The sequence below is a fragment of the Lepidothrix coronata genome, unplaced genomic scaffold, assembly GCF_001604755.1.
Source record: "Lepidothrix coronata isolate B3197 unplaced genomic scaffold, Lepidothrix_coronata-1.0 Scaffold28, whole genome shotgun sequence".
In the NCBI taxonomy this organism is placed as follows: domain Eukaryota; kingdom Metazoa; phylum Chordata; class Aves; order Passeriformes; family Pipridae; genus Lepidothrix; species Lepidothrix coronata.
The window spans coordinates 2,903,242-2,926,458 of NW_016690208.1; the positions used below are offsets into that span (position 1 = coordinate 2,903,242).

The window sequence follows — 23,217 nt, forward strand, 5'->3', positions numbered from 1 at the left end:
ACTCCTCTCTGCTTCAGCTCTTCCAGAGGGAAAGTATTGGCCTGGAGGAAATAACAACTAACAGGCTCCCTCATCGACAGCAGAAAGCGAGCGCATTGACTTGTGCCCTTTATGTATTGATGCTCTGGCTGAGTAAATTAAGATGTACAAGGGAAAAGCAAAGAGCACCAGAAGCGGGTACACGACCCAGAAAAGCACAGTAGCAATTTTATATCTTCTTCCATCTTCCTGAAATGTGATTACAGTTGACCTTTAAATCTAGTGGATCAACCAATCGATTCTGCTGGAACAACCCTGTAGATGTGATCTAAGAGAATGCCCACACTTAAAAACCTTCCCGGGCTTGCCTGGCATAGTCATTTTATTTTGTTGTAAAAGTTACCAAGATTTGTCTGAATTGATTTTACTTGCAAGAAAAACACACCAGCAAAACTGCAGCATCAGCAGACACTAAAGGTCTTCGACTCTTGCAGGATGAATGCAATATCAATAGTTATTAGGATGTATTCATACAAGGCACACAAGAGGAATGAAAAGAAGATGGTAGTAATCTCACTTAATCCTAATGCAGCCCCAAGTTAGGTTCTTTAGACTGTGGGAAAAAAAACAAATACAAGGAAAACTATGAACACTCCAAGGTATTTGCCAGGCAAAACACTGAATTTGGAATGGAAAACATATTTAACAGCTCTTTAGGAAGTAAAGCTTTCATGTGGTGTTGGATGTTAGTTCTATTTCAGCTGATAAATTGTGCTTTAACAAATAACCCAAGAGACCTGAGGATGATAATTGTCCATAGTGGGCTTGGAAGTGAGGATCAGCAAACACCTGTGACCCTACTCGTGTGCAGCATCTCTGATTTCTCAGAGAGCACAACCCTTATTTTATAATTATTATATATTTTATAGATGGAAAACAAAGATGTGCACAACAAAGTGACTTGTGAAACCTCATCCAGCAAGCTAAGGGCAGAGGAAAGAAGAGGATGTACAACTCCAGAGTCCCTCCAGTCCCATTACAAACTTGGCATCACTGCCTGAAACCTTCATCCTACCCATCAGAAGCGTTTTGAGCAGTCTAGATCATACACTTGTGTTCAGAGTCATCTGGATAGCAAGTTCTTTTAATCAGAAAGTCATTAACTTCCCTCTATATTACATGCCAGGGTGCCCAAAAGAACCAGAAAATTGGAGATGAAAGGTCAGATTTTGTTTTAAGTTCTCTTGGGCCTGATACAGACTTGATCAGCTCTGTGATCTATGAAATTTCTACAAACAGCTTTGGAAAAGGCACCAAGACAGTGCAGCCAACTCAAAAAAAAAAAAAAAAAAGAGATGTCACTGAGCAAACTGAAAATGCTACACTGAAAATTCTGAAAATACCAGATTTGACTCCAGAGTAAAACCAAAGCATAAGGCAAAGCAGAGAACTTGTTAAGTCTGAGTGCAGAGACAACTGCAGAGAAGACTCTAAATAGAACCCAACTGAAAGCAGATGGGTAGGGCAGGGAACATTAGAATCAAAATCTAACTAATGGTAAAACACACAGGGATGTTTTTTCTTAAAAGAGAAACACATATCCACCCTCACTGAGGGATAACCTCGGAGGGAGGAGGAGCCATTATCCTTTTAACTGCAGCTTGTTTGATATCTGAATGAAGAATTCTTTTTCCATAAAGAAAAGCCAACATCTGAAGTGAGGTAGAGCCCAGTAACACCGCAGTAGTTGAGAAATGTCATGATTTCCATCAAAAAACTGTTTTGCAGAGATCAGGAACAGCTGTTTCAAACCGAATTAGACTAAAACTGGAAACAAGCTGTCAAAACCCAAAAAAATATATTTTATACATAAAGGAATGTATTTGATTCAGCTGTTTTACCACGGTGGTCAGCCAAAAGAGAGAAATAAAGTAACATTCTGAGATCCAGACGTTGTCACAGAGACTCTCTCATTTTAACACTCTTCATGTAGATTTATTCCTTTGAGCATTTGGAATAGGAAAAATGTCAAACAGCTCATATCACAGATTCTTGAATATTTTCAAACCATGGGCAGTTTAAAACAGTTTAAAGACACCTGAGGACTCTTTCTGCTCCAGTCCACATTCTCTGCATCTTCTGTAGCAGTAACAGGCTAGTGCAATAAGCAAAATACACTCAATTGCTGTTGACATGAAGAGATTAAAATAATTCACTTTAACCCACCACTTGTGGCTAACAGCACATGCATCCAGCTCCTTTTGTGCATGCTTGCAGATCCTGGGAGCCTTTTAGTGGGTATTTTCAATATTGATTTCCACGGGAATTGCAGTTTCATATAATGAGAAGTAAATACATGCATTTAAGAATACACTGTAAAATGTCACCTCTAGATACAACTCCCTTGTGTCTAATGGCCCGGGCAGTACACAAAGCACCTCTAATATTGGGCCACTGCCACTTAGAGAAGCTTAGAAAATCCAGATACAACAGCCAAATGAATCAAAACTGGTGCTGGCTTTGAATAGAACTATTTGTTCCAAAGCACAACTCTAAACATCAAAGACCCCTCTGATTTTATTACATGTAAGATGTAGCCATCAGAACCTACTTTCCAACCAAGTCTGAAGTAATCTTGAAAATATCCTTAGCATTTCAACATGGTCATTACTTCTCATAACCATGATATGTATTAATTCAAACTAATAAGGATATTAGTTATTATTGTCAGCTTGTCAGTACACGGGCTTTGGAAGAAGAGGTGTCTGGGAACAAGCCAATTAATGGGTTTATTAAAAAAAATGTACACTCCAAGAAATGCATTTTTAACTCACTGAAACAACAGGCAAGTGTGCAACTGCAGCCATGGGCAATTCAACTTTCAGATTACTCACACAGTCTGGTTTTAGGTATTTAACCTGAGTTCTCAGCACACTCAGTGGAGCTCCAAAGCCTGACTGAATGCTTCCCACTAAGCCAAGAACCTTATAAAAGAGCACACAACAAGGTAATGCTGCTCAGGATACAGAAACTTTTGATCTTTCTCTGTAAAGATCAAAAATGTGAAAGACTAGCACCTGGTAGAATCAATCAGCTTTCATTAAATCTGCTTTCACTAATTCAGAGGACATCTTTTTCTAGGTATACTGTAACTGAACAAATGTCAGTAGCCAAGAGATTTTATTCATGGTTTTTGTTTCCTCTGCAAGTGGCAGCTTTACATTCAGGCATTTAAAATTAGATTAAATGAACTGTTATACGTTCCTGGGCTAATCTTGTATCAGCAAAGGAAGTGATAACATGTACTGGTACGTCACCTTTATTTCCAGAACTTCAGGATTTTACAGCTCTAGCAGATTTAAATGCTAGCTCATACCAAGAGATAAACCAGTTAGGAGTTAGTAGTCAAGTAGCTCTGAGTGCAGTGTTCATATTCTGATCTCTCTTTTACTGTCAACCCCCAAACCTGCCCAACCATGGCACTACTGAGATTCCAGGAGAGCCAAGACATGTTTCTGAAACTACTCAAGAAGCCTGACAGTCACACACAGAGTCACCAGGCTCAGTCCAGTAATGGTCCTGATGTCCTGGTCTATAATTTCTTACTCAAATTCTTCAACTGTCACAGCATCAGAGCCACAAAACACCACCACTCCTCCAGGGCAGGATTATTCTTCCCTCCCAGGAAAATAAAAATTGGTTTTCAATGACCCCCAAGAGGGAAGAGATTTCAAGGATCACCACAGACCCTCTGGGTTACCCACCTCCAACATCACACACTCAGTATTAACTGCTGAGTATAAAACTGCTGCCACATTTTTCCCAAATGTACACTTCCACAAAGCAGCGGCCAAACCAGTGGGCAGAACTGCACTTTTGATTACAAACAGCTCCTTACACAGACTACTCTCAATTTTACTTGCTTTTAGGCCATCTCTTTGTTTTGCAGCCCAATTACCAACAGCATCTGATTAAGAGACAACGGGGGAAGAACTGAGTATTGCTTATATGCAATTCAAACAATTAAATCACTCTGTGAACTGTCTGAGGGGGGCAACTTCAATAACTTCAAAAGAGAACTCCGAAGAAGAACAGAGATGAGCAAAGCTCTGCATTAAAAAAAAAACAAAAAAACAAACAAAAACCAAATAACAGTCACACAAAAAGATCTGAAAACAACAAAAGTAGAGAGCAACAGGGTGACATCATTAAATTTTCCATTTTATTTGATTTCCTCTAGAAGCTACACAACCATCTTTTCCATATAAAGAATATCAGTGGGATGCTTATCACCTGCATCCGTTATTTTATATTAGTGTTCGTATTCTCTGAATGCCCTTCACATGAAGGTTACTGAATGCTTTACAAACATCTTTAATTTGCCTCAAAGAAACGAGACAGAACTTTGAGTCTCTGAGAAAACAATCCTTTGTGCTTTCAGGGTGGCCACCATCCAAGAGATGGTGAGGCTTTCAGCAGCAGCAGAGTCAGTCTGAGGCACCCGCAGCTGGGGTAGCAGCAAACTGCAAATTCAAAGGAATGCTGGGGCCGAGGCTTTCTCACAACTCTCTCCTTCTGCAGTCCTACATATTCATCAATTAATCCTCAGAAAACATGGATTTCCAGCTGTACTTTGTCGTATTCCTCAGCTAATCTAATGGCTGTACCAGGAGTTACTCACCTACAGCCCACGTTTCTGGGGCTGTGCCTGGCTTAGCTTGACTCAAAATCCACCAAAACAAAGCAATGCAGTTTTAACCAATTTGGCTTGATGATCACGTCATACAGTGATCACTGTCACACAAATTACAGAACTGAGCCATCCAGCGTGACCTGTGTGAAGAGTCCTTGCAGAGGGAAAAAAAGAGTCAGAGGAGGAAGAAGCAGGAGTTGGGCAGTAGTGTTTTGGTTAAAACAGAGCCACATCAATCATTTCCATCCTGAAATAGGCTAACAGCTAGAACATTAATACCTATCAAAGAAACAGGGAAAAAAAACCCCACTCATTAGCAAATAAAGGTGTTGCAAAGCATTAAATAATTCCCACTAGCTGACAAGGGGGCTGTGATTTATAATAGTGTGTATTGATAGATCACTTCCCATAATTAGGAAAAGTGAGACTGGTACTGCTTACAGCATTATTTTGATCAGAGCCTTGAAAAATACTGCTGAATAATAACAAACACCAGGCACAGCAACAGAAAATCACCATATCATGCTCTCAAACTGCTTCACATTCGAAACAAAACTCAGTAAGAATAGCAAATTCTGTTTGGACACATAGAACCTTACTTTACAATAGCAGCCTGGTATGAATTATTACTATGATAACTCTGGGAAGATCACAGACACAAAACATTCAAACCATGTAGCAGACAAGTCAGAATCAAAGGCTAATTACTTCTCATTTTTTTAAGCAACAAGTTACTCATCCCCGCTCTTGTCTTCCTGAAGTAACAAACTAACCTCAGCCTACTAAAATATCGAAGAAATTCAACTCATCTCTCTACTGGCACAAGGCAGAATGTGGCAAATTCTCCCCTGCCATAGCATCTTTCTGCAGTGCACAGAAAAAAAGACACTTTAACTCCCTTTCATTCAGATTATTAGATGGCAAAACCACTTTTACAGCTAGACAGGGTAGCAATAAAATAGTTGTAATAGCACTGGGTCGGACTTTTGTTCAAAACCAACAGAGGAATCAAAGGCAAAAAACCACAAGAGCCCAAGAACTGAAGATTCCAGGGATTCACAGCTGAGGAGGGAAGATGCATCCTCCAAAAAGAAGATGGACATAATTAATGTTCTCCATCCCTAATGCCACTCAGAAAAACTTCATGTCCCACCTTCTTCCTTCTCCAGTGTAGAAAATGTAGAGTACTGGAATTCCTGACTCTCCCCACTACTTCTGGTACAAACACTTTCTTTCTCACCACTGTAAATATCAAGGATAATTTGCACACCACCTGAATTTGCCATCCCTGCCATTGCTGGTCACTAAAATCAACCCTGCAATAATAAAAGTCAGTATTCTCCAGGCAGACAACTGAGCAGTAATTAATAACTGCAGCAGTTGGAAGCAGAGAGGTAACCACCTGTTTCCTAGTCATATTAAGGAAAAAATAAAATAAAAAAAAGAACATTAATGTAATTCTGAACAGCAAGGGCATTTCACCAAAACATTTGCCTAAAATCACACAGAATTAAGAGCCCATAAAGGGCATTTTTCCAGACTGCCAGGCAAACAACATTAGTCACTGGCTATATAACACTTGGCATCCACAAGGCATTTCTGTCCAAAGAACCCAATGCACTTGAGACACATTTAGACTAGAAGAAATAGGTTAAATATTATTATCCTATTTTATCTGCAAGAAAAATGAGGCACAGAAAAAAAACATGCATCCTGTTCAAGGTTACAACAGCAATTAATAAGAAAAGCAGGAATAGAATCCAAGTGGCCCAGCTCCTGTTTTGTGCCCAGTGTACAAGAAAACACCAGTTTGTGTATCATGCATTTCTCCAGTGACAGGAAGACAAACTCCCATGGCTTATCTGCACAGGAAAGGAGTCCACAGCTGGTAATCCCTACGAGCCTTTCCAATGCAGGTCCCTCTAGGAAGCACCAATTCTGCTCTTACAAAGCAGATTAAAATGTGCTTTTCAGTGTCCACCAGAGAAACCTTTGTAGGAACTTGTCACTTTGCTTCAATTCAAATCCTATTTTATATTTTCACTTGTTCCCTTCTGTGATCAAACCAAGGGATTTCGGTCAAACCCTTTCTTGAAGTAACATCTTTAGAGCTCACTGAGAATACCAGTGGCACCACTAACCTTCCCATTCCTATCCTGGCAAACGCAGGTGATCCCCAAAAGCCACCTCTAGAAGCACTGGGCAGAGAGATCCAGTTGCCATGGCCCAGTTCTCCTCAGTGCCACACGTCCATCACATGGAAAGAACATCTTTCCCAATTTGGGTGGATGAAATCTCAACAGAACGAGCCGGGTCTCCATGCAACAGGATGTCACGAAATCATAACGCTGCATTTTTGGAGAAAAAAGTCCTGAAAAGGACAAAATCTTGGCCATCTGCCTGAAATTCCAAAGCACTGCCAACACACTAATTCAGTTACATTGTCCATGCTACTGTAAAACGACATTAAATTCAAAATGCTTGAGCACATCCGAAATTCAAAATTAATGTTCCTTGGAATGAACACTTCCTTTTACAATCAAGATGAAGTAATTTTTTTTTTTCCTGTTCAACAGTGTTTCTCTACTATCATGGTTAACATTTAATGTCATTTATTGTCATTAAACTCAATATTTGTGTCTAATCAATACTAAGCTACCAAGGGCAGTCATAACAAGTCTGGACTTTCTCTACACACTCTATTGATTTCTTTTTTTTGAGTCCTACAACAAACACAATTTATACAAATAATTTATCAGGGAACACATCAAAATAATTTAATAAACAAAACCTATATATACCTTTTCTCTTCAGTCATGTGACAGAAAATCATTTTAACTCATTAATGGTAATCTTAACAGTTCGATTTTAAATTTATGTAGAAACAAGAGGAAGCTATGAAGCAACAAATTTAAATCCAAATATTTTTAGTGTATTTCCACATGCAGAGCAACAGTAATTTTTATTTCATTTTGTATTTGCCAGGATATTACTTTTAAATAAATTTATGACAGCTCCTGTTCACCCTGTTCCCTTGGAAAATTTATAATGCACAGATACTGTAAAGTTTATGCAAGTAGCCAAAATCATCTTCTCACAGATGAGTAAATTAAATAAGGTGATTTAAATCCTACTCCCCCAGAAAGTCATAAAGTTAGAAAAGTTGATTTTTTGCTTTCTGCTCAAAGCAGAAAACAGCCTTCCCAAACACACAGTTGTCATGCTTTGGAAGTACCACCTCATGAAGATAAAACGAGACCACCACCACTCACAGACATCTACACACACAGGTTCAAGAAGGGTTGGAATTGGAGTAAACACATGGACAAATGCAACTCTGAAAACAGCAGGGAAAACAACACTGCACTTCAGTGAAGTTAAAAATCGAGGAAAAAAATTCAAATAACATCACCTAGTCAAGATCACAAATGCTGTAACTTCTCCCCACTTCTACTGCTGTTAATAATATTATCTGAAAGTCTGGAAACAAATCCCTTCCTGCCAAGAGGAGGGGGAAAGGAAACACAACTTGCAGAAGAGCTTTTTCACTTGGGCAAGTGAGCTCTGCTAATGCTGCAACTCAGGGAAGACTAAGTTTGCTGCTTTCCAACAAACACAGTGTTTCTGCAGTCTGGTAGGAAGGGTAGTTCTGGAGCACTGGTTTGGGAGTTGATCCATTCTGCACACACCCTTCAAATAAACAAATAAAAGCAAACAGGCAAAAGACCTCTGCAGTGATTACAGCTCAAATGTTGGGCATGAACTGCTTGAGAGCAGCTCACCAAGAGAGTGGAAACCTTCCCATAAAAGCATTTGCCCTGCTCAGTGGACATACAACAGACTACTTTGTGTTCCACTGGAGCCAATGGAAGCACCTGAACAGACACTGCCTCGGGCACCCACCCGGCGAGGGCACGAAAAGCTTTGCCAAGGGCAGAGAGGATGCACCAGTGCAGACTGTGGGCAACAAACCACCTCACCAAGGCTGCAGATGAAAAACCACAGAGTTTAAACCACTCAGAGAATGAGTTCACGCTCCTGCATTCCAAAAATCTGCACCTACTCTGCACACCAGCATTATGCAGATGGACCGAGCAACCACAACAGCACAAGCCTCGTTAAATATTTTATATATGGAGAAATAGCTAATATTGGTTTAAAGTACTTTTTCCCCCCAGAAAACCTCCTTGTCGCCAAGTACTGAGAACAAATATCAACAAACACGCTGTTGCTTATTAAATGATGCTCTTATTCATGAGCTGATGGGCTCATCATGCATAAAATAAACAGCACCAGGAGCGGGCACTTGTCACAAAAATGTCCTGAAGAGCAAGAGAAGAGAGTTCTTCCAATGTCTGTCACAAATTCGAGGTCACATTTCTTTTTTTTTTTTTTAAAAAAAAAAGCCAAATCTTAATCAGTATTTCAGTCCAGTAAGTGACTTTTAAAGTATCCTTTAATCTAAACTTAGAGCTGATGCCTTTTCCCCATGGTGGTTTCCCTTGAATTCCAAGATAATGCAAGAAGCAGGCACCTGGTAACGAGGGATAAAGCAGTAGCACTGCAGAGCCAGTCCTGACTGTTCCAGGCAGTATCAGGCCATGCACACAAAAACCAGAAAGCCTTCTGACTGTTACTGTCAGCTCAGATTTCACTTGCTCAGATACAACAGTGTATTACCAAGAAAAAAAACTCAACAGTCGAGATGTACATAACTACTAAAACCAGAATTCAAGTACAATGGACTAAACAGAGACAGTCCACAAAAAAACACCTACTGCTATCTACAAACTGCCTGTCTTACCCATAATACTCTCTGCATTACCCTTGAAGAATGATAGCTCATTTTTATCTTATCTAATATTGTATCTTCAGCATTACATTAGAGGGCACATACAGATCCTTCTGGGAAACAGCACTTCAATTGTAATAAAGATAACCTCTTTTCTTAAATAAAATTGAAGACAAAGGGAAAAGAAATGTATCAAGTAGAGCTAAATACTGTTCCATGGCTACTGCATGTCTCCATGCACCCCACAGTCAGCCAAGTAATTCACTTCTATGATTTCTACTGGTACATAAAAGAAGTTCAAGCAAAGAAGAAAAACCACTTAGCTGCTGTTTGCAATAAAATAAACTTCCTATGTTTTCAGCTATAGTTTGGTGAGTGTTATTAAACACCTGGAAAAGGAAAGTTCCTTTACAGCTGCATGTGTATGTAATTAATGCATTTGACAAGCTGTTGTGTTCCCAAACAGCTGCTTCCATTATACTGACAACTTTACCATCTGCAAAACTATTGGGTAAACTACAGAAAGTAAATATCAGGAGAGCAGGTGCTAATAAATAACAAGCACTGCCAAGAAAACACACTTCTGGAAGGGAAGTTTTCATTTTCCCCACTGTACTTTTCCACGCTCCTGGAGCAGGTAAACTGAAGATACTCAGAATTGGAGGAACCAGTGCTGTGACTAACAGGAGCAGTAAAATAATGTTGAGGGCAAGCATCTGTGAAATCACAATTAAATGCAGCCCCTCTCTACTGCACTTAGCCAAAGAGGTCAGTAAATTTGCTCCTAAAAGTGGGTCTTCTCACAAGACATACCCAATCACAGGTACAGGTATTAATTGTGGTAAATAGAACAAGTTGATTAGTGTCAAGTCAGCCTAATCTCCTGTATTAACAGCCACATCTTAAACACATATTTTCCATTTATGTCTGTGACATCTTCATTTAACACCCAGCTCTTTAACCCAAAAACTTGCCAATGTATCTAAGATCAGAACAAAACTGGACATTTGCTGGACCCAACATCAAAACAAAGCTGCAAATATAAAGAAACAACCATTCTAACATCCTGTATCTCGTGAACCACAAGGAGCAATGATTAGTAAAGCCTCAGCCTAAATTTAAGAAAATAAAACTAAACAAGCTATTATTGTACGACCAATAAAAATAAGGCTCATACAGGTAGATATGATCCACCTCCAGATTTACAGAACTGCTTAAGTTTTAGGTTCATTCATACACTTTAAAAAAAAGAGTAAATTTGGTAGCACTATGCTTCAAAGAGGTTTATGTGGTTTATGGTATTGGGAAGGTTACTGTCACTATATTCTCCAAAAACTGGCTGAGACTCATCTCCAAAGCAGAAATACCAGGATAAGTGGCCCAGCTAAAAATCTCAGCTTTTAAACAGACTATAAAATAACTTTTGAAGTGCTAGGGGTATTTTGTTTGGTGTTTTGGTATTTGGGTAGGGTTTCTTTAACCATTTCAGGCCTCTGAATGTCCTTTCAATGTTAGACAAAAATAATGCAGCAAAGTGGAGGGTTTTTTAAATCCACAGTTCTATGAATAGTGCTTGCATACATTGTTCTCATGAGACAACCCAGTTATTATCAACCTTACTTATTATTGTTTTAAAAGTGACTTCTAACAGTCTCTTCACGTCTTAAACAGAATGCACTGAAACATGTAACACAAAGTCCATGTATTCATTTTCCCTGTATTTCCTGAATGTCCTTCTGGAATTGCAGCACAGCCCCAGAACTCTCCTCCACCTCTCCTCCCCTGGCAGCCATGGGGCCACTCCTGCCATCAGAAATGCATGAACAATCAAAGGGAGAGCAAAATGCCCTTATCTCAGCTCATCAAAAATACAAGCAGGCGAGCCACAAAGGGGTCACAAATTAAAAATTAAATGCAGGCAGACCTAAAGTGCATTGACACACCACCACTTCTAAACCCTCCCTGCAAAGCAACTGAAAACAAGACACGTAACAAGAACAGGAGGAGGCCAAAAGGAGTCACGAAATAACACTTATTCAAGGAGTGTCTTTGTGAGCAGCAATAAACAGGAGCATCACCAGAGTCTGTGCTGCTGATGGCAAACCCAGCAGCTCACACCCTGCCACAGGCAACACATCACCTGCAACTGAAACCTTCCCTTTAGCTGTCAAACAGAAATCAGAGACCAAAGAGATAAAAGAAAGAAAAAAAAAACCAACTGGCTTTCTCCTGCAACATTTCACTGTGTATATGAGTGCACAGGATACTGAAATCAGAATCCAGGATTACAAAAAATTCCTCTTCAAAGCTCCATAACACTCTAAGTTAATAAAAAACGACATCAGAACAGCTCTGTCAAAGCTATTTCATTACCGACCGAGTTTACTCTGATAATGACCTAGAGAAGTAATTAAATCCCTGAAGACTTAACTGCATTACAAGTTAGAAGTTTTCATACTTTTGTTTTTGCTGAAAGTAGCATATGAATTCTTTTTTTCTTCAGTGCCAATAATCTGCTGCTAACAGCAAGAAACACAAGCAAACATGAAGTATTTTCTCAATTTATAAATCCCTACTTAACAATCTTTCCTATCCTCCATTTTCCAATCAGACCAAATTCCTATAAATGCCAAATTCTGTTGATTTTAGAAGACTAACATATAGCTGTATTCTGAAACATGACTATACAAATATTATTGTGGTATTCATACAAACTTTACTGCAGTATTCTATTTTAAATCTGAACAATATTAGATTGGTTGGCTCAAGGTATAACAAGAATTTGCCTATGAAGTATTTGTGTACTTTCAAAGTCTTCCTGGCTCATGCATCCTGATAAATAATTTAAAGTGGAACTGTTTCTTTTAATGCTCTAAATATTTTCAGATTTATTACTCCTGCTGTCTTGCACAAGGGTATTAAAGGCTTCAAGATTTCTGATGATGAAGACTTCCCTGCATGATTCTTTCCTAGATTTTTCTAGGAAAATTCTAAAAGGATTCCTAGATCCATAACACCTAGTTTGGAGGTGACATAAACCGTTGATTCTCTGCTCTAAAATCCCACTGCCCTCTGCTACAGTGTTTACTGCCAGCTGCAAGGACACAATATACTTTTATATTATATCTATGTAAGATGTTAAACATGGAAAGCATTGTCTTTTTAACTATTGTTCTGCTTAGAAGTTTGAAAAACAAGGTCTCCTCTCAATTAAAACACCATTTTATCCTTGAAAGTATATTTAGGTAGATATTATGTTTCTCAACTTCATAAAAACTCAGCAAGTTTTTCGTAGTCTGCTGTGTCGCAAATCAAACGTTCTGTGGGAACACACAACTAAATTATGTCAATGTTACCTTATTGGACCATTTGTAGGCTTGAAGAAGTTGGCTGTAAAGAGGGGTTTTGTCCTGCACAGGGTCGAGGCTCAGGAGCCCACTGTTGTGCAGGGGGTGGTTCTCGGAGGGTTTCCCAACCAGGTTGCTCAGACGCTCCAGTTCACTGCAAGAAAACAGAACGGCATTTTTGAAGGTCAGGTCTGGGAATCTGAGCTGTACAATCCTCCTGCAGGGGCAGCCATCAAGCACCAACTCTATTTTAGAATCTAAGTGATACTAAATACCTCCCCAATTTGATTGAAAACATAATCACTCTCATCACCCAAACAATTCAAAGTTGTCTGTTAGTTGTGAATGAGCTTTTCTTCTAGGAGAGAAAGCACAAGTCAAGAGTCTTTGAAGACAACCTGGAAAGAGTCAGACTATGGCAGGTCCTGTTTATAACCCAGGGCATCTTCTGAGCAATGCAGACCCTCAGAAACTACCCAATTCTGACTTAAGCATTGCTTGCAGTAATCTTTTAACCATCAAGCAGGCTGATGGCTCATCATCTCATTAGAGAACTCCAAATTAACACTGTCCTCATATAAATACACTCAAGACCTGGTATCAGTCCTAAGCCAGGTGATGGTCCTGCAAAGTTTGTGATTACTCCAAGCACTTATCTGCATTCCAAGTTCTCAGGGCAAGGAAGAATCTCCTGACTCCCATAAGCAAGTTGTACATTTTCAGGTGTCCATAAAATACTCAACTGCAGCATAATAAGCACCATTTTCCCATGAAGCAACCTCACAGTGAAATGATCTATCATTGTTTCATATCTCATTTGTCAAACACAACATTTAATCATAACAGAAGTTAAGCCATTTTTAAAACTTGCATTAATCATCTGAGGAAGGAAGACTGGCCACTCTGCACAGATATAAAATGCAGTTTTTCAAGTGGCATGACTAATCAGGTGCCTTTCTTTTCGACTTCCAAATGTTACATCCTGGTCCGAACTTCAGAACTTCCACTAAATTAAAAGCAGGGCTTGAGCACTTCAAAGGGCAACTTCTGAAAATCTCTGTAAAGAAAAATCCCAAATATCTCCATTTGCATTTAATGAAGGTTACAAAAACAAACTCTAAAGATAAGGGAACTGACAGTAAAGAGACTTCCCTATTTTACTACCACAAAATTCTTCTTCATTAATCATCATTCCTACAAGTTTCCATGGCCTACTTTATTTCTAAGCCTCTGGTTCTGTGAACACTCACAAATCTGCTTAAAACTTCTTGTCAAAAGAATAAAGTAAATGTGAATAGCCATAATAACTGAGGATTTGCTGAACAGGGATCCCAGGCAATACTTCTATGGTGTAAAGGTCCACTGCTAGAATTGACTTCAGTGCACCTTGGAGTATTCCCTTACTAATTCATAGAATATCCTGAGCTGGAAGGGACCTACAAGGATCAAAGTCCAACTCCTGAATTGTTTGCAAACAAGATTTTGGAGTTTTAATAGATAATTGTTCAAAAAGCCCCAGAGTAAGACAAGAAGGATAACGAAAGGAACAGCTCAGCTTCCATGGAAGGAACCATGAAACCTCAACTTGGAAACTAAAAACCAAAGGGATAAACACAAGTTTCTAGAGCTGGGTACAACATCATTCGTGAGAATGGATATCTACCACCTTTTCCAAGAGAAGGGAAGGAGTGGGTAATGAATTATATCACCACAATCAGAACTAAAAATCAGCAAGGCCTACCAGCCAGCAAGAAACAAATTCTTGTACACAAACCCCCGAACACTGAATCCCTGGAGGCCAAAAAGATGTTTTGGGAAAGGGTGGTCAAGTGCTTGCCCTGCCCTCGGACACCTCCCTGGAAAATGCTGGTGGCTCCCAGGGGGATCCAGCCCAACCCAGCAGCCCAGTGGCAGGATCCACATGGACCATCACAGAATCCATCAGGTTGGAAAAGACCTCTATGATCACTGAATCCAAACCTAAACCTCACACTGCCAAGTCCGCCACTAAACCACGTCCCTAAACGTACATTTAGTACTCAGTTCCTGTCTTCAAAGGGAATTTCATTTAAAATGAACAATATTGTTGAATGAAACTGTGAACCAGCCTCTCTCTTCTGCCCATAACTTTCCTCCGTGTCTTCAGCCTCAGCAGTTTCTCTCTACTTAACACAAAACACACCTGCTGGCACCAAACAACTACACTTACCTGGGCTAACTTACCAACCTGACAAGTTTTGGTAGTAAAACGGTCACTCTTGAACCTCTTGGTTGCTACTGAATAAAGTGTCTGAATTTTTGGCAAAAAACGTCAAAAAACCAGAGAAAAATCTCCCTGCAACCGAACACCTCCACCTTGCCACCGCAACCCCACCGACAGCTCCCTCCTTAAAACGAGAACAAGAAACAGGCGAAGACCGCGAGGAATATTACGAGCATATTCAGCCCTTTGGGGACTCTGGAATGGAACACCACGAAGGGGTGACGCGCGCGATGTTGGGGGGAATAAACCGGAGCGTTTTCGCGTTTATTTGCCTACGAGCTTCCCCCGGGGAGTGTAAACGGCCCCGCCGGGCGCTGCGAGGGGCCGGGGCACCCCCGGGACCCCCTTCCCTGCCCACCGGGGGGAACCCGGTGCTCACCCCAGGTCGCGGCTGACGGAGTGCAGGCTCTCCTGGAAGGCGGCCATGAAGCCCTTCTCGCGGCCCTCCAGGGTCTCCTTGTTGCGCATCCCATCCTTGAGGCAGTCGAAGACCCTGGTGACGCTGGAGCGCAGCGCCTGGATGGCGGCGATGGCCTGGGAAAACGCCTCCAGGTTCACGCCGGGGCTCAGCGCCCCGTCCGCCATCTTGGCAACGGCCCCCGGCCGCGCCGGCGCGAGGGCGCGGGGCACGCTGGGAAATGTAGTCCGGGCGTGGCCGGGGCGGGGGCTCTCGGTGGCCAAAAGTCGCTTCTTTTAGAGCCTTTTATGCTCTTTCTCCAGCCTCAGGGGGTTCTCCGCCGCTGTGTCCACTGCTGGCCCGCCACGTCAAGAATCACAGAGTTGTCAAGGTTGGAAGAGACATTTAAGATCGTCAAGTCCAACAGTCCACCAGCACTATAACTGTAACCCCTAAATCACATCACCCAGTGCCAAATCCAGACACCCCAAATCATAGAATAGTAGCATCATAGAATTATAGAGCCACAAAATCATAGAATCAAACACTATCCTGAGTTGGAAGGGACACACAAGGATCATCGAGTACAACTCCTGGCCCTGCACAAGATGCCCCAACAATCCCACACTGTTCCTGAGAGCGTTGTCCAAACACTCCTTGAGCTCTGGCAGCCTTGGGGCTGTGCCCACTGCCCTGGGGAGCCTGTTCAGTGCCCAACCACCCTCTGGGGGAAGAACCTTTTCCTAGGATCCAACCTAAACCTCCCCTGCCACAGCCTCATGCCATTCCCTTGGGTCCTAACACTGGTCACCAGAGATTAGAGAATGTGAGGAAGCTGCAGACCATGATGAAGAATATATAGGGCATATTCCATCCTCTGGATGTTCTGTGGACCTGTAGGGCATTTCTCAGGCACAGAACCACAAACAAAACCATTTAGAATGGCAAGCAAGGTCTCTGCTCCCGCTGCAATGACTGTGCTGAGCTTGAAGCAGGTGAGAGCAGTTCCATCGTCATTATGTTCCTGGGAAGACTGAAGATGTAAAAGTTGGGCTCCATGTTACAGTTCCATTCTCAGAACTGGGGCTTGGAGCAACCTGGTCTAGGGAAGATGCCCCTGCCCATGGCAGGGGTTGGGATGAGATAATCTCTAAGGTTCTTTCCAGTCTGTGATTCTGTCTATATTTCAGTCATGATCACTTCTGAATCCAACAGGACCTAGACCAGGCCTTCATCACCCAACCTTTACGAAGCACTGTGAAGTTTGAGTGCTATCACATCACTAAACAGTTTGATTTTGTAGGAGCTGCTTGTGTTTCCGATGCCGCCGACAGCTCTTTTCACCCTCGGAGCGCAGCTAAAATAAATAGAGCTAAAGTAAATGAAGCGCTGCACAGGCCAATAGTCACTACACCCAGAGTAAACTGCAGCACAAGGATAGGCTTTTTGTTTTCTCAGCTTCTAAAGTAAATAACAACCTCTTTCATAAAGGCATTAATTAAACTCAGTAAGCAAAATCCACACAGATCCTTTAGGCAGAGGTGACTTTTTTTAGATGTAAAATGGAAATGAGTACGGCAAGGAACAGCTGAGATGTCAGTGGCCAAGTGAAGCGAGGCTTTGCCCTCCACTCAGTGACACTTTTCTGTCTGTCAAGCGACGGATTCTGAAAATTGCATCCAATCAATTAAATGTTCTCAGGCAACATGAGAGGTTATTGATAAGTGAAACCCTATTACTTAGCATGAAGAATGAGAAAATGAAAGGGCTGCGGTTCCTCTTCTCTTGAGCTTAGTGATGCTGTTGTATCTGAGCGCTGAGGCAAAGCAAACCTGGAAGCAATACATAAACAGTGAAATATAAAGCAGTGTACTTCAAAGGATCAGCAATGGACTGAGCACAATTAGTAAGGCAAATAGGAACAAGACAGGAATATTTCTTTATGTAAAAAAGCACTGAATCAAAGAATAGCAGCCAGAGCCAGAAAAGACAGGACTATCTCAGCCACACTGGCAACTTAAGCTGTTTATGGATCTATAATATTAGTTATTTTAAACATAAAATAACGTTCTTTGGACTATAATAGATTGGTCAAGAAAGTACTGTGTTATAAGGGAATACTTGCAGGCTGAGAGATCCTTCCTGCATTGCATTATTCTTTTTTCCTCTCGGTACAAGGTTTGGACTCTGGGTGCACATTGCAGATATCTGTAGCTTATTTTATATGTTATCACTTGGAAATGGGTGATTCTTTTCCATTTAAGATTTACTATTTTTTAACATTTATTTTCAGCTGTCAATATTTCATTTATTTTAATTATCTCCAAGATCCCTGTCATTGAGGTACCCAAATGAAGGAGTTCTGATTTTACGTCCTAGCTGGAAGGGTGAAAGGGTTTGACAGTTCTTTTACTATTTTTAAACTAACGACAAAACAGTGGCCTGAAAACAAATCCATAAATGTATAAGGAACCATTTGGAACTTGCCCCTATGGAACAAAGAGCACAGCACAGCTTTGCCTTAAAAACTCAAAGGAGGGCATTCACATTTTTTGCTCCAGGGATCTGCTTTTTCTTGCATAAATGAGGAACCAAGTTCCCCTAAACAGACAACAAGCAATTCAGAGCACTAAGAGCCCCATCGGCTCCGTGGGGAGTTAAGGCAGACTCTGCTTCAACACCTCAAGATAATGGCTGGAGAAGAGAGCAGGAGTTCCCATTCCTCTTGTTATTTCTCCTCCTGTTTTGCCACATCTGGAAGGAAAAGACTGCATAATTTGGTGTGCTCATTTGTAGGGCATCGCCATGCCTATGTTTCTCTCTTTTAGGCAATATTCCCTAACTGGCAGCCTGCCCAAATCAAGGCAGTATGCTGATTTAATTTCATTATACATTGGAAGTGGGCATTATGGATATAAAATATGTGGAACCAGGATATCTCCAAGGTACTGATAAAAGTCTTCTTGCCTTAAAATCATTAATAAAACATAGAAGCAAGAATCCAGCTGATGTTCAAAACATCCAAAAATCTTATTATCTGACAGCTGTTGAGTTTGGGCTCCTGCAAAATTATTGGAGTGGCTCAATATGGGCAAGAATCCACACCTGAGCAAGCACCAGAACTGGTATCTTTTATCCTCTCCACCAGAATTTCGAGGACCTAGTGATCTTCTTCCAAAAAAAGATCACATTTAAAGCACAGGGGGTATATCCACATTGCACAACTCAGGTGTTGTGCAGAGAGATGCAAACAGCAGCCCGGGAAGCAGCCTGCTGTTAGTTCAGCATCCTGACCAGGCTAATAAACCTGCCTCTCAGCCTTGCTAATTAGCTCTGGCAGACCCCTGTGCTAACACAGTGATGCTGCAGTTACCCCCATCACTGCTGCACTGTGCTGAGCAGATAGACTGAGATGGGAGAGGGGAGGCTGTGCTGAACTGCCAGTTCTGGATCTGTTCTATGGCTAAAGAGAGAATTTCATTTTGGGCGCTGTCAGTCTGGTAATGTACATAAGCTCTGAGCTCACTTGGAGAGAAAGAGGGGGAAAAAGTAACAACCCAACCTGGCAGCACACTCAGCAAGAGAAGTTCAGTTCCCTCCTCGAGCAGAAGCTTGGCTGGGGAGCGTGTAATTAAGATGAACCTTTCACAGCAAAGTATGTTATGGCAATTTTACTCAAATTGCAGCTCCTAAGAACCACGTGGGCTGTAATTAATCAGCAACATCAAAGCAAAGGGATGACTTCAGAATCCTTGCAGAGGTACTGTAAACAATTTGTTAGGGAAGAAAGTGCCCAATTAGAAATGCATTCTCATTTAAGAGAAATTAATTTTGTTGTCAGGAGAGACAATTAATGGTGACTATTGGGTTTCATAGCGAGTGCAGATAATCTCTCATGCCGTGTCTGAACAGGGCTCAATATTTGAAATAACTCACATCATAAGAAATTATCTTTATCTTCCTATGACATAGATAAATGCTGATATTTTTTTCTATGGCAAGCTGGACTGATATTCATCACCAGAGCCTCTTCATTTCTTTATACTTCATTGCTACATTTTCGACAGCACTTCAGATAAATACAGTAAACTGATTTTGTTGTTGTTCAAATAATTGTAATGCAATTGGTAAGATATTCTTGCTATTTTTACACTCCTATTAATTTCTTCCAGGTTTTCAGTCTTCAGTTAGCCACAGAGTTTACTACACTGTGCATTATTGAAGGAGAAGAGCAGCTGAGGGGTTATCGACTCATGTTTGGGGCTTCTGCCAAGAGAAGGGAATTAGTCCTGCCTCCTTTTAGAGAAGGTTGGAATGGCAAGACATTTTCTGATGTGGGGGAGACTTGCTCTTCAGTGCTATTTCTTTCCTATTGTTCCCTGAATGAGAATCCCCCACTATATCCAACAATAGTGAGCAAAAACCTTCTCTGAACACTCCTGCCAGAAGAACCAGTGAAACAATGAGCTGAGCTGACAATGATGTAGTTATCATCAGCTTTCCTGGGGGATGAATAGAGTCAGCTTCCTATTGTTTCATGCTCTCAGGCGACCAGGCTCACATTCGAAAAGGATCTTCCCCCACATCGTGGTGTGTGGAAACCAGACCTGGAGGCCTCCCAGGCCCCTTAGGGGATTTCTGTAACTGTAGGAACTACAATTTTCGGGCAGCTATTTGGTAATCCAGAGTGTTCTCTTTCGGTTTATGGTGATAAAGTGTCCCCATCACAGAGAGAAAATCCAGCACGTAACAGATTTGTCTGCAGAACCACTACAGGCTGGATGGATTATGACTCTTCGATTCCCTCTTGCCTGATGAAACTGGCACTCTTGATATGAATTTCAAGATAATTCAAAGAGATCTGCTGTTGGTTTGTGATGCTTCTGGAACTTCAGTCCCTGGAGATGTCAACTTAACACCTTATCCCAGCACCGAATTTACATGAGAAGTGTAAAGCAAAATACAAAAAGTAAACCCTGCCCAGCAAAACTCATGGTGCTATTTTATGCATGCAGACTTCTGTCCCAAAATATGTCAAATTTTACTTGCAAAAATAAAAGGCTGCTGTTTTATTCTGTATGTGTGCAATCTGCAGAGAACTCAGCCACTTCTTTTCTTTAAACATTCAGTGATCAAGTGGGGAATCTGATGTAAAACCGAATGGGAAGAAAGTACCATTATTTAAAGGCTACAGAGCTGCTTAAAATTAGAGCTGTGAAGGCATCAAAAAATACCAGAAATCACAGATGGTTTGCAGATAAATTCACATTGCATTTAGTCCACTCGACATCTAAAAAAAACCCCTATGCTTTTGCCTTGCTTTTCAGTCTATCTGTTGATGGCTGCTCAAAACAGACTTTCTTTAAATTGGGCTTTGAGTCGTGTTCTGTTGCCCTACACATTCAGATCCCAAAATCTGCACAAATATGTATTTTTAAATGAGGCAGTTAAAATTTAATATATTTTGCATATTTCCAAAAAGACAACTATCCTGAGCAGGTTAAATAAGACGTTGGCAGGGATGAAATAGTAGCAAGAACAGACAAGCAGTTCTGCAATATGCAAGTGACTGAGACAGAATGACCCAGTTGTTTCTTCTTGACTACACTGATGATTCTGCAGTATTAAGAGACAGTTAAACATTGTTTTCCCAATCCACAGACTGCAGGATCAGGCTTTTACATAATTCTGGGATATTTGTGTATTCTCTAATTTAACTAGTTAACGTCTATCTGCCTTTTTTAATGCCTGGGCTGTGTTTTCAAGTGTTCTGTCTTGTCCCCTGGGTTTTCTCTCTGATACTGGCTTGCTCTGGGGAAAATTCCGCTTCCATTATCACGAAAGATCAGGATTTGGCACAATCATTCCAGCCTCACTGCCTAGCAGCAGTCAGCAGAATTTGTTGAATGCATAATGCTCGATTCTCCTCCTTACCAGTCCCTTGCAGAGGTAGGATTTTGCAGCAGGCAGGGGGAAGCTTGAAGCACGATGGTTCTTCCATACCTGGTTGAGCACTTCCACTAGATATTGCTCTCCATTGAACAGGCACAGGGAAGTTTTAGATGGCAGTGTATCCACTGCTATGACAGTAAATATGATGGAGTTCAGGGTCCGATATATGGTATTTCTTCTTGCCAGGAGCAAAGTCTCACCTGCAGCTTGGAACAGCAGAGGCTGCTTTTCCCCCGGCTCATTAAAAAACCCCACGCAGTAACAATCTCTAAAACAAGTTCAAAGAGTTCTCAAGTCCCTGATTAGCAAATGTTACTCGTGAAAAGTGTAATCTCAGGACAATAAGGCCTGACATGAACCAGATTCAGGCATGTTTTTGGCAATCTTCAGCTTTATTCCTTCTAAATACAAATGCAGCATGCCAAGCAACCATCCTGCTAACTCCTGAGCTTAGCATTCCCCATTCCACCAGACACTTGCCAAGAGTCATTTGCTTCAGTACTTCTCACAAAAGCCAAGCTACTTCTCATAACTCTCCATCCTAATTAAGCTACTTGCTGGCTTTTATAATCACCTCTCCATACATCCATCAATCTCTGCAGGATATTTAACAGACGAAACTTGGCTGATTTCCCCTTAAAGCACCAGCCATTCTGAAACAACAAGGTCGTTTTCTTTACTCTTTGCTGCTTTTCTTGCAGGCCCTTTTTCTTTTCCAGCTGTCAAAAGGGGAGGCTAACAAAAAAAATAAACCTAGTCAAATATGCTTAAGGCTGAATCAGGGCATGGAAACCTGCAGTTTTCCAGACAAGCCAAGCATTTCTAGGAACTGCACAGATCAGTATTTTCTTTCAAACTGTTTCACACTCACTATTGTTCATCAATCCATCAAAGAGGACAGACAGCCATACTTTTTAACAGACATCTAGACAAAACAGGCAGAATAAAGCAAAGTTCTGGGACATTCAAAACTTCAGCATTTCAGAAATTCAGTACTTCATCTTGACCTTTATTCAGGAAAGAGGCTGAACTAAACTTGGAGTACATACAAAGGGAGTTTTCAATCGATAAGCCTTTCCACACCACTGCTGCCTTCTTCAAGACCCTGCTTTGGAATCTGCAGGGCAGCTAAACAGAACTAAGCTCACAGAGTCCAAGAACAAGAGAACATTTCCACTGCAGAGGGCTCCATGTGGAAGACACGTACCCAAAAACTGTACAGAGCATCCTAGAGTCACTCTGCATGGCATCAGGACCCGACTGGCATTGCTGAAAGTGCCACTGGACTGGGTTCACCCAGAAGCTTCTAATCCCTTAGACATTGTTATAGAAAACATCCTGCATGAGGGTTGTGGAAAAAAAAAGTTAACCAATTTGTTGTCAAAGGCAGCAGCATGTTTGTTGCTGTCTCATAAATGAGATAAAAGGGACATCGACACTTGGAGATAGTGGAGGTGCCAGATGATGTGGAAATAAATTGGCTTCAAATAAAAGCCCAGCTTGGTTTTGTCAGGACAGAACCCAGAGCACGTGCACACACAGTGGGGCCACAGACTCACCAGCACCCCCAGCCAGGGTCAGCCCGTCGGGGTCTGGCTCCACCAAGAGCTGCAGACCCAAAAGCAACACGGAGGGGTGTGAGCTGGAGGTGCCAGCCTGATGCCACCCTGGTGTGCCAGCTCACAGTGTCCACGGGATCAGGATGTTGGTGTGGGCAGCGGAGATGGAACAGATTGGATTTTTTCCAAAGGCTATTATCTGAAAAAGACTTTGCTTTATACTCAGGCCAATATG

At 41.3% G+C, this 23,217-nt stretch overlaps 1 protein-coding gene across 1 annotated transcript in view; it reads right to left on the bottom strand.

Annotated features, from left to right (window-relative positions):
• Positions 1-15,679, bottom strand: part of MED27 (mediator complex subunit 27) — an 83,996-nt gene extending 68,317 nt beyond the window's left edge. Inside the window, exons 1-2 of the mRNA XM_017810393.1 lie at positions 15,454-15,679; positions 12,821-12,965 (exon numbers count right to left, since the gene is read on the bottom strand). Of these exons, the coding sequence (XP_017665882.1) occupies positions 12,821-12,965; positions 15,454-15,659 (351 nt within the window). The 5' untranslated portion in view covers positions 15,660-15,679. The remainder of the gene's footprint in view (positions 1-12,820; positions 12,966-15,453) is intronic.
• Positions 15,680-23,217: the final 7,538 nt, after the last annotated feature.